Here is a 16,932-nt window from a genome sequence, read left to right as displayed (position 1 = left end):
ACAGAACATAAATATAAAATAATTATGTAGAAGAAATAGTTATTAAATGGCGAACATTTTAAAAGACCAAAGGCGAGCAATTACTAATGACGGGACGTCATTAATTGATGGGAAGGGTAATATGTACCATGAGTAAAATGCGATGTATTTAAAATACCAAAATAAAGTTCCTTATTTCTAAAGATAATTCCGACTCCTTATAATTAATTCAAATCTAGTTTCAAAAATTAAAAGTCATTAATCAGAAAAGAAAAAAAAAACTGCCGTTAGCCTCAGACAAAAAACGACGCTATCCAAGCTTTGGATTTCGCTAAGACATTGAGCAATAAAAAGGTGCTAAGCACAATTTTTCTAAGGAAGTTTAAATGATAAGAACCGTGTGAACGTCTAAATCATCAAAAATATTTTGTAGCTAATAAGACCTGCTTGTTGCCATTCTGTTCCTAACTGTTAGTGTCTCGTTGAGTTTGTCCACTCTTCAACTTTTCTATCAGTATTTAGCTAGTGATTCCATTCGGTTTCGTTTCGTTTCGTTTCGTGCATACGATGCTGTCGTAATGTTCAATACTAAATGTTCAAATATCTTGAATTGGAAATTGTATGTGATCATAGATTTCTGATTCTTCCGTAATAGATATTATTTTTCCTTGGTTGATAACATCTCATTGCTCGCTGTGATTATTTGTGTTCGACAGGGGGGCTGCTTAGGTCCTACTCTATTTTTATTTTTTTTATTAACGATTTGTGTTTTTTGTTACTGACTGTAATTGAAAAGTATTTTGATCGTGTTGTTAAAATGTATTGGCCTGTGTAATTCTGTGTTCACTACTGCTTCTCTGCTCACTGTTTTACATTATGGAAGTTTTAATTATAATAATATGGTTGTTTACAGTTTTCGGGGTTGTAATAATCCGTACAGCGATTCAGTTAGGAACCGATATAACGCTTTAATTCTTAGTTAAATTTTGAAAAACATAGAGCTTAGGGGAGTAAAAGCTGGAAATACGTGTCTTCACACTATCAAGTGTTGCTTCCCTAAATTCAGCCTTAACAGTTTTATGACGCCTTGTAGGTCCTTGGCTCGTTCCATTGTTGAATGTGGTAACTTTGTTTGATCCCATTTATAGTTCAGGTAATACACGCATTGAAATAATGCAAAAACGTGCTACCAAGATGAATCCGTCTCTTTATCCGGTTTAATAGGCAACTTAATAACGCTTGAAACGTTTAAGGCTATTTTCATTTTCATTTCATAAGAGCAGGAATGACCTTGTTATTTTGTTCCTAATAATTAAAGGCATTTATAATGTAGATCCTAACCAAAGAGTATGGGTAACTTACAAGAGTGAAAACTGGCACTAGTGTTGACAAAAAAAAAACTCAATGCCATCTAGCGTGTGGGCAACACTTGACTTTTTTTAGTGTAATAATAAGAATAATTAATTCAGTTAGTATAGGTGGTAAAATTAGGGTATTAATAAGTGTCTGGTCTCAGTTCCTGACAGAAAAACGATTACAAGGCTTAAAAAGTCCATGTTTCGCCAGACGCTGATGGCGTTGGTAGTTTTTATTGTCGATGCTAGCGCAAGTTTCCACTCTTATGAGTCACCCATGCTCTTTGATCCTAACATGTTTGTTCAGTGTAGCCATTATTCGTCAATCCAATAGCATCAGTATAATGCTCACCCTAATTGATGGAATAACAGATCTGGTTATTTTTCTTTCGCTGATTGGGTCTATTAGAATTGGAATTTGCTTCCTCCAAGTGTTGCTCAGGCTGTTTTGCTGAAACGTTTAAGAGTAGTTTGGTACAATCGTCATTTTACGACAAAGCGTTCGATTTGGTTTAAACGGTTTGCTACTACAATTTTTTCTTCTTTTTTTTTCTTTATAACTACTTCAAATACCTGTAGCACTTTGTACAGTGTAGTCCATTGGAAAGAGACATTAAGAACAACGATAGTAAACAAAGGGAAAAAATGCAAGAGTTTTCTCCCTTGATCTTAACCTCGGATTAACAAATTATAGCAAAATAAAGAAATTAACTAACTAATATTGGATCATTTGTTAGACAACAAATTAGAAACACTTACTAAGTAAATTATAGAAGCATATGAAAGAAGTCGAGAAATTTTTTTTAATTTGTTATATAGTTCATCAGTTTCCAAATGAAATTACTTCACCAAAGGAAGTATTAAACTTAGCACTTGAGCTCACAAACCAGTGTTGGTGTCTCAGACTTGAAACCGGTGCTTGGAATATGTTCCAAAATAGAAGCGATCAACTCTCGCACAAACATCTCCGTTAATGGCCTGGGAAATTTGAACAACAATATGTTCACTTATTTGTTAACTCGATTTACCGAGCATTGAATACATATTAAAAAAAATCCACACAAATAACAAAAAAGAACTTCTAAGAGGACGGCAAATTTCCAAGAGAAAAATGGAATAGGAATAAACCTATTTTCCGCTAAATATTAAAACTATTGATTCCTGTCCTATCGTACACTTTTAGACTCTATATTTTGGTTTCCCATATAAGTTATTCTAGTATCAATGACACTCCCTGTGTTTCAGTTTCAAACGTAACAGTAGAAAGGCCTCTATTGATCGTGACAGGACCACGTGGTTTATGGTCCTAATATAGGCATAGCCTCCCTAGGGAGAACACGTGGTTAATGGGGTCAATGACCTAAATTTCCAAGGTCGATGTTGTTGTTGTAAGTGCACGCTCGAGGCGAATGTCAAGGTGTCCAGAAATAGAAACAATATCTTATAGCCCCATCCCTCACCCCTGCTGCCATCTACAATTTAGTTTAATGCTGACGGGACTCCTAATATGGGCATAGAGTCATTAGGGAGAACACGTGGTTAATGGGGTCAATGATCTAAAGTCAGTCATTAATCAAATTGTTTCCAGGCAAAGTTTAATAATGTCTGACAGGTACTGTCAATCATTAATCAAATTGTTTCCAGGCGAAGTTTAATAATGTTTGACAGGTGATGTCAAGATTGATTGATATGTCACGAAAGGGGAATTAATTTGTTGTTTTTAAGGGGAATTATTGATTCAAGAAAGGGGAATTAATTTGTTGTTTCTAAGGGGAAGGTGGGGAAGAAATATATTGATTGCGTAAGAACACTATAAGGAGCTCGTGACGGGAATCCATTTATGGGCATAGAATGACGTAATCAACTAGGACAACTGGATTTCTGAGAAATTGATTACATAATCGGTAGAACCATATCAGAAGGTCATGACGGGAATCCATTTATGGGCATAGAATGACGTAATCAACTAGGACAACATAATTTCTGAGAAATTGATTACATAATCGGTAAAACCCTATCAGAAGATCATGACAGGAATTCATTTCTGGGCATAGAATGACGTAATCGACTAAGACAATTGGATTTCTGAGAAATTGATTACATAATCGGTAGAACCCTATCAGGAGGTCCTGACGGGAATCCATTTATGGGCATAGAATGACGTAATCAACTTGGACAAATGGATTTCTGAGAAATTGATTACATAATCGGTAGAACCCTATTAGAAGGTCATGACGGGAATTCATTTATGGGCATAGAATGACGTAATCGACTAAGACAAGCAAGTTACTTTCTTAATGTCCCTCCTAAACCCATTTTCTAACTTGAAGTACTTATCCTTTTCACTCACAACAATACTTTACAGCTTTTTGGATACCTCAAAACCAATAAATACTGTTCAAAGACCATTTCAGAGCAAGTGATTTTCTTAATATCTCTCCTAAACCCATTTTGAACTTGAAGTACTTATCTTGTTCACAAACAACTATAATTTGCAGCTTTTTGGATACCTCAAAACAAAGAAATACTTTTCAAAGACCATATCAGAGCAAGTTACATTCTAAATGTCCCTCCTAAACCCATTTTACAACTTGAAGTAATGATATTTTTCACTCACAACTATACTTTACAGCTTTTTTTATAACTCAACACCAAGAAATAACTTTCAAAGACCATTTCAGAGAAAGTTACTTTATTAATGTTCCTACTAAAACCATTTTGCAACTTGAAGTACTTATCTTTTTCACCCACAACTATACTTTACAGCTTTTTGAGTGTCCCAACACCAAGAAATACTTTTCAAATACCATTTCAGAGCAAGTTACTTTCTTAATGTTCCTCCTAAACCAATTTTGCAACTTGAAGTACTTATCTTTTTCACCCACAACTATACTTTACAGCTTTTGGATACCTCAACACCAAGAAATACTTTTCAAAGACCATTTCAGAGCAAGTTACTTTCTTAATGTACCTCCTAAACCCATTTTCCAACTTGAAGTACTTATCTTTTTCACCCACATCTATACTTTACAGCTTTTTGGTTACCTCAACACCAAGAAATACTTTTCAAAGACCATTTCAGAGCAAGTTACTTTCTTAATGTCCCTACAAAACCCATTTTCCAATTTTAATTAATAATATTATACACCCTAAAATGTAATATACATCTTTTATTATACCAAAAAAACAAGAAATACATTTCAAAGCCAATTTCAGAGCATGTTACTGTCTTATTGTCCCACATATCCCTATTTTGCCACATGAAATACTTATCTGTTTCACCCACAACTATACTTTACAGCTTTTTGGATACTTCAACACCAAGAAATACTTTTCAAAATTCATTTCAGAGCAATTTTCTTTCTTAATGTCACTCCAAAAACCATTTTCCAACTTGAAGTACTTATATTTTTCATCCACAACTATACTTTACAGCTTTTTGGATACCGCAACACCAAGAAATACATTTAAAAGACCATTTCAGAGCAAGTTACTTTCTTAAGGTCCATCCTAAACCAATTTTGAAACCTGAAGTACATATTCTTTTCAACCTCAACTATACTTTACAGCTTTTTGAGTGACCCAACACCAAGAAATACTTTTCAAAGAGCATTTCAGAGCAAGTTACTTTCTTAATGTCCCTCCTAAACACCTTTTCCAACTTGAAGTACTTATCTTTTTCACCCACAAGTATACTTTACAGCTTTTTGGATACCTCAACACCAAGAAATACTTTTCAATGATCATTTCAGAGCAAGCTACTTTCTTACTGTCCCTCCTAAGTTAAATTTCCAACATAAATTACTTATCTATATCCCCAAATCCAAAACATTAATAATAATATGATACCAAAAATCAAAGAACAACAATTCAAATTATAAGTCAGAGCAATTTCATTTCTTAATGGCCTTCCTACAACCATTTTGCAACTAGTAGTACTTATGTTTTTCACTCATAACTATAGGTTACATCTTTTTGGATACCTCAAAACCTTGAAATACTTTTCAAAGAACAGCCCAATGAAGGGTAATATCTGAATTACACTCCTCAACCTAATTTCCAACTTGAAGTACTTATATTTTTCACCCTCAACTCTACTTTACAGCTTTTTGGATACTTCAAGGCCAAGAAATACTTTTCAAAGACCATTTCAGAGCAAGTTACTTTCTTAATGTCCCTCCTAAACCCATTTTCCAACTTGAAGTACTTATCTTTTTCACCCACAACTTTACTTTACTTCTTTTTGAATGCTCCAACACCAAGCAATACTTTTCAAAGGCATTTCAGAACAAGTTCTTTTCTTAATATGCTTCTTAAACGAATTTTACAAATTCTAAATTTTTCCATAGTAGATAGAAAAAGCTATATCATAGCTGTGAATATTTTCTCGAAAGACAAGGCAGTTCTATTTCAATTTTGAATTTTCTCAATGAAGTGAAGAAAAGTTCAAATTTAAAGTTCAATTCTAAATTTTTCGGTGGAAGATGGAAAAAGTAATATCATACTTGTGAATATTTTCACGGAAGATAAAAAGTTCTAGTTCAATTTAAAATTTTCTCAACGAAGTGAAGAAAAGTTCAATTTCTCTACTGAATTTTACCAAAGAACACAATTCAATTCTAATTTCTCCAGAGAAAATAAAAATCTTCCACTTAAGTTCTTCATTTCACCTAGACATAAAGAAATTTAAAGTTCAATCCTAAATTTTTCGGTGGAAGATAGAAAAAGTAATACCATACTTGTGAATATTTTCACGGAAGATAAAAAGTTCTAGTTCAATTTAAAATTTTCTCAACGAAGGCAAGGAAAGTTCAAGTTCTCTTCTGAATTTTCTCAATGAAAAAGAAATTAGTCATTGATCATTTCTATTTTTCCAAATAATATAAAATTTTTCCACTTTATTCAGATCTGTCTCGAAGAGATGAAAAATTTAAAATACTGTTCCAAATTTTTCACAGAAGATAAAAAAGTTCAAGTTCTCTTCTGAACTTTACCAAAGAACACACTTCAATTCTAATTTCTCCAGAGAAAACAAAAATCTTCCACTTCAGTTCTTTATTTCACAAAGACATAAAAAAATTTAAAGTTCAATTCTAAATTTTTCGGTGGAAGATAGAAAAAGTAATACCATACTTCTGAATATTTTTACGGAAGATAAAAAGTTCTAGTTCAATTTAAAATTTTCTCACCGAAGTGAAGAAAAATTCAAGTTCTCTACTGAATTTTACCAAAGAACACAATTCAATTCTAATTTATCCAGAGAAAATAAAATTCTTCCACTTAAGTTCTTTATTTAATACAAATACATAAAGAAATTTAAAGTTCAATTCTAAATTTTTCAGTGGAAGATAGAAAAAGTAATACCATACTTGTGAATATTTTCCCAGAAGATAAAAAGTTCTAGTTCAATTTAAAATTTTCTCAACGAAGTGAAGAAGAATTTAAGTTCTCTTCTGAATTTTACCAAAGAACACAATTCAATTCTAATTTCTCCAGAGAAAATAAAAATCTTCCACTTAAGTTCTTTATTTCACAAAGACATAAAGAAATTTAAATTTAAATTCTAAATTTTTCGGTGGAAGATAGAAAAAGTAATACCATACTTGTTAATATTTTCTCGAAGAGATGAAAAATTTAAAATACTGTTCCAAATTTTTCACAGAATATAAAAAAGTTCAAGTTGTCTTCTGAACTTTACCAAAGAACACACTTCAATTCTAATTTCTCCAGAGAAAACAAAAATCTTCCACTTAAGTTCTTTATTTCACAAAGACATAAAGAAATTTAAAGTTCAATTCTAAATTTTTCGGTGGAAGATAGAAAAATTAATACCATACTTGTGAATATTTTTACGGAAGATAAAAAGTTCTTGTTCAATTTAAAATTTTCTCAATGAAGTGAAGAAAAGTTCAAGTTCTCTACTGAATTTTACCAAAGAACATACTTCAATTCTAATTTCTCTAGAGAAAACTAAAATCTTCCATTAAGTTCTTTATTTTAAAAAGACATACAGAAATTTAAAGTTCAATTCTAAATTTTTCCGCAGGAGATAGAAAAATAATTACCATACTTGTGAATATTTTCACGGAAGATATAAAAAGTTCTAGTTCAATTTAAAATTTTCTCAGTGAAGTGAAGAAAAGTTCAAGTTCTCTACTGAATTTTACCAAAGAACACAATTCAAGTCTAATTTCTCCAGAGAAAATAAAAATCTTCCACTTAAGTTCTTTATTTCCAAGACATAAAAAAATTTAAAGTTCAATTCTAAATTTTTCGGTGGAAGATAGAAAAAGTAATACCATGCTTGTGAATATTTTCTCGGAAGATAAAAAGTTTTGGTTCAATTTACAACTTTCTCAACGAAGTGAAGAAAACTTCAAGTTTTCTTCTGAATTTTACTAAAGAACACAATTCAATTCTAATTTCACCAGAGAAAATTAAAATTTTCCACTTCAGTTCTTTATTTCACAAGGACATAAAGAAATTTAAAGTTCAATTCTAAATTTTTTGGTGGAAGATAGAAAAAGTAATACCATACTTCTGAACAATTTCACGGAAGATAAAAATTTCTAGTTCAATTTGAAATTTTATCAACGAAGTGAAGAAAATTTCAAGTTCTCTTCTGAACTTTACCAAGGAACACACTTCAATTCTAATTTCTCCAGAGAAAATAAAAATCTTCCACTTCAGTTTTAAGTTCCCCAATGAAATAAAGAAATTTAAAGTTCTATTCTAAATTTTTAGATGAAAGATAGAAAAAGTAATACTATGATTGTGATTATTTTCCATGAAGATCAAAAGTTTCAATTTATTTATAATTTTTATTAAATTAAGTTCTGATTTTGCTCAAAGAGAGGAAAAATTTAAAGTTCTGTTCTAAATTTTGCATAGAAGATAGAAAAAGATATACATTGATTGTGAATATTCAACATGAAGATAAGGAACTCAACTTTAATTCAGAGTTTTCTCGAAGAAGTGCAAAATGTTCAAGTTCTCTTCTGAATTTTCTTAAAGAAGAGAAAAAGTTAGCTCAATTCTGAATTTTACCAATGAAAATGAAAAAACCTTCCACTTCAGTTCATAATTTCTCAAAGACATACAAAATTTAAAGTTCAGTTCTAAATTTTTCTGTAGAAGATAGGAAAAGTTATACTATGATTGTGATTATTTTCCAGTGAAGATTAAAAGTGTCACTTTAATTCTAATTTTCTTAAATTCAGTTCCGATTTTTTGCAAAGAGATGAAAAATTTAAAGTTCTGTTCCAAATTTTTCATAGAAGATAGAAAAAGATATACATTGATTTTGAATCTTCGACATGAAGATAAGGTGCATCACTTTAATTCTGAGTTTTCTTGAAGAAGTGCAAAATGTTCAAGTTCTCTTCTGAATTTTCTTAAAGAAGTAAAAAAAGTTAGCTTAATTATGAATTTTACCAATGAAAATGAAAAAAGCTTCCACTTCAGTTCTTAATTTATCAAAGACATAAAAAATTCAAAGTTCTCTTCTAATTTTTCCAAGAAAATAAAAAGGTTCCACTTCAGTTCTGGTTTTTTCTCAAAGAGATGAAAAATTTAAAGTTCTATTCTAATTTTAAATTAAACTTTAGCTCCATTGTCTTATGGATTTACCCCTCAAATTTTTAAATTAAAAAATGAGTGACTCGTTCTATTATTAAAGACAATCGTTCAAACTCGTTCATCTAACCTCCAAAACAATAGGTTAGGTTAGGTATAAATAAATATTAATAAATAAATAGAAATATTTCTACATGTTTAAGTTAGGTTAGGTTAAGTTAACTTAACATGAGGGCTCATGATAAGTTAACATAACCTTTTCTGGCGGGTAAGGTTAGGTTAGGTTTGCCTAGATTAAGTTAGGTTAGATTAGGTTAGAGTAAGTTAGGTTAGGTTAGCCCACGTACGCTTCACTTAGGTTAGCTTAGGTTAGGTGAGAGACAGTCAAAAAGTTAGGTGTATGATTAGGTTAGGTTAGATTAAGTTAGCTTAGGTTAAGTTAGGCTAGGCTAGGTTAGCCTACGTACCCGGGCGTACGTTGGCAAACCTAGCCTAACCAAACTTAACCTAACCTAACTTAATCTAAACTAACCTAATCAAACACCAAACTTTTTGCCTGTCTCTCACCTAACCTAAGCTAACCTAAGTGAAGCGTACGTAGGCTAACCTAACTTAACCTAACCTAATCTAACCTAACTTAATCTAGCCTAACCTAACCATACTCGCCAGAAAAGGTTAGGTTAACTTATCATGAGCGCTCATTATAAGTTAACCTATCCTAACCTAACTTAAACATTTAGAAATGTTTCTATTTATTTATTAATATTTATTTATACCTAACCTAACCTATTGTTTTGGAGGTTAGATGAACGAGTTTGAACGATTGTCTTCAATAATAGAACGAGTCACTCATTTTCTAATTTAAAAATTTGAGGGTAAATCCATAAGACAATGGAGCTAAAATTTAATTTAAAATTAGAATAGAACTTTAAATTTTTATCTCTTTGAGAAAAAACATAACTGAAGTGGAACCTTTTATTTTCTTGGAAAAATTAGAAGAGAACTTTGAATTTTTTATGTCTTTGAGAAATTAAGAAGTGAAGTGGAAGCTTTTTTCATTTTCGTTGGTAAAATTCAGAATTAAACTAACTTTTTGTTCTTCTTTAAGAAAATTTAGAACAGAACTTGAACATTTTGCACTTCTTCAAGAAAACTCAGAACTATAGTGACACACCTTATCTTCTTGTCGAAGATTCAAAATCAATGTATATCTTTTTATATCTTCTATGAAAAATTTGGAACAGAACTTTAAATTTTCCATCTCTTTGCAAAAAATCGGAACTGAATTTAAGAAAATTAGAATTAAAGTGAAACTTTTTATCTTCACTGGAAAATAATCACAATCATAGTATAACTTTTCCTATCTTCTACAGAAAAATTTAGAACTGAACTTAAAATTTTTTATGTCTTTGAGAAATTATGAACTGAAGTGGAAGGTTTTTTCATTTTCATTGGTAAAATTCAGAATTGAGCTAACTTTTTTCTCATGTTTAAGAAAATTCAGAAGAGAACTTGAACATTTTGCACTTCTTCGAGAAAAGTTTGAATTAAAGTGGAGTTCCTTATCTTCATGTTGAATATTCACAATCAATGTATAATTTTTTCTATCTTCTATGAAAAGTTTGGAACAGAACTTTAAATTTTTCCTCTCTTTGAGAAAAATCAGAACTGAATTTGAGAAAAATTATAAATAAAGTGAAACTTTTGATCTTCATGGAAAATAATCACAATCATAGTATTACTTTTTCTATCTTTCATCAAAAAATTTAGAATAGAACTTTAATTTTCTTTATTTCATTGGGGAACTTAAAACTGAAGTGGAAGATTTTTATTTTCTCTGGAGAAATTAGAATTGAAGTGTGTTTTTTGGTAAAGTTCAGAAGAGAACTTGAAATTTTCTTCACTTCGTTGAGAAAATTTCAAATTGAACTAGAACTTTTTATCTTCCGTGAAAATATTCACAAGTATGGTATTACTTTTTCTATCTTCCACCGAAAAATTTAGAATTGAACTTTAAATTTATTTATGTCCTTGTGAAATAAAGAACTGAAGTGGAAGATTTTTATTTTATCTGGTGAAATTAGAATTGAATTGTGTTCTATAGTAAAATTCAGAAGAGAACTTGAACTTTTCTTCACTTCGATGAGAAAATTGTAAATTGAACTAGAACTTTTTATCTTCCGAGAAAATATTCACAAGTATGGTATTACTTTTTCTATCTTCCACCGAAAAATTTAGAATTTACCTTTAAATTTCCTTATGTCTTTGTGAAATAAAGAACTTAAGTGGAAGTTTTTTATTTTCTCTGGAGAAATTAGAATTGAATTGTGTTCTTTGGTAAAATTCAGTAGAGAACTTGAACTTTTCTTCACTTCGTTGAGAAAATTTTAAATTGAACTAGAACTTTTTATCTTCCGTGAAAATATTCACAAATATGATATTAATTTTTCTATCTCCCGCCGAAAAATTTAGAATGGAACTTTAAATTTCTTTATGTCTTTGTGAAATAAAGAACTTAAGTGGAAGACTTTTATTTTCTCTGGAGAAATTGGAATTGAAGTGTGTTCTGTAGTAAAATTCGGAAGAGAACATGAAATTTCCTTAACTTCTTTGAGAAAATTTAAAATTGAACTGGAACTTTTTATCTTCCGTGAAAATATTCACAAGTAAGGTATTACTTTTTCCATCTTCCACCGAAAAATTTAGAATTGAACTTTAAATTTGAACTTTTCTTCACTTCATTGAGAAAATTCAAAATTGAAATAGAACTGCTTATCTTTCGAGAAAATATTCACAGCTATGATATAGCATTTTCTATCTACTATGGAAAAATTTAAAATTTTTAAAATTGGTTTAAGAAGCATATTAAGAAAAGAACTTGTTCTGAAATGCCTTTGAAAAGTATTGCTTGGTGTTGGAGCATTCAAAAAGCTGTAAAGTATATTTGTGGGTGAAAAAGATAAGTACTTCAAGCTGGAAAATGGGTTTAGGAGGGATATTAAGAAAGTAACTTGCTCTGGAATGGTCATTGAAAAGTATTTCTTGGCGTTGAGGTATCAAAAAATATGTAAAGTATAGTAAAGGGTGAAAAAGAAAAGTAATTAAAGTTGTAAAATGCGGGTAGGTGGGACATTAAGACAGTAACTTGCTCTGAAACGGTCTTTGAAAGGTATTTCTTGGTGTTGAGGTATCCAAAAAGCTGTAAAGTATAGTTGTGGGTGAAAAAGATAAGTACTTCAAGTTGCAAAATGGGTTTAGGAGGGACATTAAGAAAGTAACTTGCTCTGAAATGGTCTTTGAAAGGTATTTCTTTGTGTTGAGGTATCCAAAAAGCTTTAATCTATAGTAGTGGCTGAAAAACATAACTGGTTTAAGCTGAACAATGGATAGAGGAGGTACATTAAGAAAGTAACTTGCTCTGAAATGGTATTTGAAAGGTATTTCTTGGTGTTGAGGTATCCAAAAAGCTGTAATGTATAGTTGTGAGTGAAAAAGATAAGTACTTCAAGTTGCAAAATGGGTTTAGGAGGGACATTAAGAAAGTAACTTGCTCTGAAATGGTCTTTGAAAGGTATTTCTTGGTGTTGAGGTATCCAAAAAGCTGTAAAGTATAGTTGTAGGTGAAAAAGATAAGTACTTCAAGTTGGAAAATGGGTTTAGGAGGGACATTAAGAAAGTAACTTGCTCTGAAATGGTCTTTGAAAGGTATTTCTTAGTGTTGAAGTATCCAAAAAGCTGTAAAGTAAAGTTGTGGGTGAAAAAGATAAGTACTTCAAGTTGCAAAATGGGTTTAGGAGGGACATTAAGAAAGTAACTTGCTCTGAAATGGTCATTGAAAGGTATTTCTTGGTGTTGAGGTATCCAAAAAGCTGTAAAGTATAGTTGTGGCTGAAAAAGATAAGTACTTCAAGTTGGAAAATGGGTTTAAGAGGGACATTAAGAAAGTAACTTGCTCTGAAATGCCTTTTGAAAGGTATTTCTTGGTGTTGAGGTATCCAAAAAGCTGTAAAGTATAGTTGTGGGTGAAAAAGATAAGTACTAAAAGGTGCAATATGGGTGTAGGTGGGACATTAAGAAAGTAACTTGCTCTGAAATGGTCTTTGAAAAGTATTTCTTTGTGTTTAGTTACAAAAAAAGCTGTATAGTATAGTTGTGTGTTAAAAAGATAAGTACTTCAAGTTTAAAAATGGGTTTAGTAGGGACATTAAGAAAGTAACTTGCTCTGAAATGGTATTTTAAAAGTATTTCTTGGTGTTGAGGTATCCAAAAGCTGTAAAGTATAGTTTTGGATGAAAAAGATAAGTACTTCAACTTGTAAAATGGGTTTAGGAGGAACATTAAGAAAGTAACTTGCTCTGAAATGGTCTTTGAAAAGTATTTCTTGGTGTTGGGACACTCAAAAAGCTGTAAAGTATAGTTGTGGATGAAAAAGATAAGTACTTCAAGTTGCAAAATGGGTTTAGGAGGGACATTAAGAAAGTAACTTGCTCTGAAATGGTCTTTGGTCTTCTTGGTGTTGAGGTATCCAAAAAGCTGTAAAGTATAGTTGTGGGTGAAAAAGATAAGTACTTCAAGTTTGAAAATAGTTTTAGGAGTTATATTTTGTAATATTATTTCTCTGTTTTTCTCTTTGTAAAGTTTTTCTTTATGGTAATTTATCCAAAAAGGTGTAATGTAGAGTTGTGTTTGAAAAAAATAAGTACTTAAAGATGGAAAATGGTTTAGGAGAGATATTAAGAAAGTAACTTGCTCTTAAATGGTCTTTGAAAAGTATTTATTGGTGTTGAGGTATCCAAAAAGCTGTAAAGTGTTGTCGTGAGTGAAAAGTATAAGTACTTCAAGTCAGAAAATGGGTTTAGGAGGGACATTAAGAAAGTAACTTGTTTGTCTTAGTCGATTACGTCATTCTATGCCCATAAATGAATTCCCGTCATGACCTTCTGATAGGGTTCTACCGATTATGTAATAAATTTCTCAGAAATCCATTTGTCCTATTTGATTACGTCATTCTCTGCCCATAAATGGATTCCCGTCAGGACCTCCTGATAGGGTTCTACCGATTATGTAATCAATTTCTCAGAAATCCAATTCTCTTAGTCGATTACGTCATTCTATGCCCATAAATGAATTCCCGTCATGATCTTCTGATATGGTTCTACGGATTATTTAATCAATTTCTCAGAAATCCATTTGTCCTAGTTGATGACGTCATTCTATGCCCATCAATGGATTCCCGTCATGATCTACTGCTAGGGTTCTACCGATTATGTAATCAATTTCTCAGAAATCGATTTGTCCTAGTTGATTACGTCATTCTATGCCCATAAATGGATTCCCGTCACGAGCTCCTTATAGGGTTCTACCGATTATGTAATTAATTTCTCGGGAATTTTCTCCCTTCGATTACGCAATCAATATATCTCTTCCCCACCTTCCCCTTAGAAACAACAAATTAATTCCCCTTTCTTGAATCAATAATTTCCCTTAGAAACAACAAATTAATTCCCCTTTCGTGACATATCAATCAATCTTGACATCACCTGTCAAACATTATTAAACTTCGCCTGGAAACAATTTGATTAATGATTGACAGTACCTGTCAGACATTATTAAACTTTGCCTGGAAACAATTTGATTAACGACTGACTTTAGATCATTGACCCCATTAACCACGTGTTCTCCCTAATGACTCTATTCCCATATTAGGAGTCCTGTCAGCATTAAGCTAAATTGTAGATGGCAGCAGGGGTGAGGGATGGGGCTATAAGATATTGTTTCTATTTCTGGACACCTTGACATTCGCCTCGAGCGTGCACTTTAAACAACAACAACATCGACCTTGGAAATTTAGGTCATTGACCCCATTAACCACGTGTTCTCCCTAGGGAGGCTATGCCCATATTAGGACCATAAACCACGTGGTCCTGTCACGATCAATAGAGGCCTTTCTACTCTTAACGCTCGTACCTAAGCATCGGACAGCGTCACGTTTTTGGAAGAAAAGAAATAAAAAAGAGAGAGAGAGAGAAACGCTGCCCTAATGCCCTAAGTTTGCAATTTACTTATCGTTTTAAAAGCATAAAAAACACACACACACACACACACCGACAGAGGGCTGATGTTTCTTTTGACACATTCGCCTTAAACCAATCCACTGAATTTCGACTCTGGTAACAAAAAAAAAAAAAAAAAAAAAAAAAAAAAAAAAAAAAGACAGAGGGCTAATGTTTCTTTTGACACAATCGCCTTAAACCAATCGACTGAATTTCGACTCTCTGGTAACAAGAGAAGCTTACTGGGAGGATAAAGATTTTCGTTTCAGCTATTTAAAAGTATTTAACCAAAGCAAAGACTGTCATTTAAGGTATAATAGAGAATTAAATAAACGCGATGAATAGAAAATAAAATCAAAGCCAAAAACTACCAACAAATATTTAAAATCAGCAATCGAGGGAGTTTTATGAAGGCTTATTTTAACCAATTCAGTGAGGTTTACACACATTAAAAGATATTTCGTTTTTATAGAACATTCTGAAAAGAAACAGCCAACACAGTTTATAGGCGGGATCCAAGACATCAACCAGAAAAGACCAACATCTTCAGCCATCATGAAAGATTTTAACCAAAACTAACATAGACTCTCGTATGCATAGGTATACATAGACTCTCGCCGGTAGCAATGTAACAGCATGATAGTTTCCAGGTTTTTGTTTGTCTATCTACTGTTTTGTCGCTGCTTGCATGTTCCTTTGGTCGTTTTTCTTATGTCGGCTCTGTTTTATCAGAGAGAATAACTACTTTGTAATCCCCTCTCTCCTTTTAGGGCTTCTCTTTTTAGAATTGAGGCTAACAAGGCGATAAATTCCTAGTCAAAAGGTTCCTCAAAAGGTTTGATCTCGGTAAAAAGTAAGCTCGCTTTGCAGTTGTGGTTTTCTGTATTATTTTTGCTATTGCAAAAAAGGCATAACTTTTTGTGTTAGCTGTGTTTTGTGATTGGGAACCATGCTTCTTCCAGAAAAAAAGTAAATGTGAAAAATCTCTCAAATAAAAATGTGAGTTAATTTTTCTTAGTAAAATAGCCTAACTTTTAGAAATGTTAAATGAAATGTTTTCTTTAATAATGCCCAAATGCTCATCACAAGCAAGATTTATTTTTCTAGCGAGATCCACGACGACATTAATGATATTTTCCTTAGGTCAGCCCTGTTTTATCAAAGCGGATAATCGTATTTTGCAATCCGTAAAAAAAGTTAGTGGTGATTGCAGTGCCTCTTTTTTTAGCTTTGACACTAAAAAGGCGATAAATTATAATTTTTGGCCTTAAAAAACAAAACAAAGAAAAACAACTACCTAAGAAAGACAACAACAAAATTAGACAAGGAGGGAGAGAAGCGAATAAAAAGTGGCCAGTATTTCGATAAACTCAAATCATCGCGTAAACTTCTTGTTTGTAGCATATTTTTTTGGCGTTTAGTAACCTCTCGTGCTTACTTGTATGCTGTAATGACTGATTAACGGATAAAACAGAAAACAAGAAAAAAAAACACGTACATAAAATAGAAGGGTTTGTTTCTACATACTTTTTCACTATCGCATTTTTTTCTTTTCGTTTTTACAGGGAAACCGACATTGCAACTGGCAGCTATACATTCCATTTTAATATGAATTCTTTGCGGAAACTTTTGCGAACACAAGCTGATAGTAATCCATCTGCGGCTTATTTCAATGTGGATATATTTCGATACCAGGTAAGTGAATTTTTTTCAACAGTATTATTTGAAAACCTGTCTTACTGCAGTGTTCACGTTTGTTTTAGTTAAAGGAACAGTGCATTTGCGCTCTACATTATACCTGGGACACATAGTTACACTTGTGGATTAAATCAAAATTTTGCGTGACTTCAGTGCCAATCGTGGCACTAGAGCTCAATTTCACTCCTCATGGTGGACAGATCATTTTGAGTAGCTTCTTTAAATTGTCTTTCATCCTGTTCGAGGTTGCCCGTAAGATGTAACCAACTGCG

The 16,932-nt window shown here is 31.9% G+C and overlaps 1 protein-coding gene across 6 annotated transcripts in view; it reads left to right on the top strand.

Annotated features, from left to right (window-relative positions):
- The window catches only part of LOC148956364 (F-BAR domain only protein 2), a 175,450-nt gene that overhangs the window by 145,447 nt on the left and 13,071 nt on the right, over window positions 1-16,932 (top strand). For all 6 annotated transcript variants that reach the window (XM_089107025.1, XM_089106966.1, XM_089107181.1 and 3 more), the window contains one exon: window positions 16,528-16,657. In XM_089107025.1, coding sequence (XP_088963151.1) covers window positions 16,528-16,657 — 130 coding nt within the window. The remainder of the gene's footprint in view (window positions 1-16,527; window positions 16,658-16,932) is intronic.

Source organism: Artemia sp. Qi Xiang Cuo, chromosome 1, assembly GCF_049724085.1.
Source record: "Artemia sp. Qi Xiang Cuo chromosome 1, ASM4972408v1, whole genome shotgun sequence".
NCBI classification, from domain to species: domain Eukaryota; kingdom Metazoa; phylum Arthropoda; class Branchiopoda; order Anostraca; family Artemiidae; genus Artemia; species Artemia sp. Qi Xiang Cuo.
The sequence above is the reverse complement of the archived record's forward strand: the minus strand, read 5'-3'. Positions and strand labels throughout refer to the sequence as shown.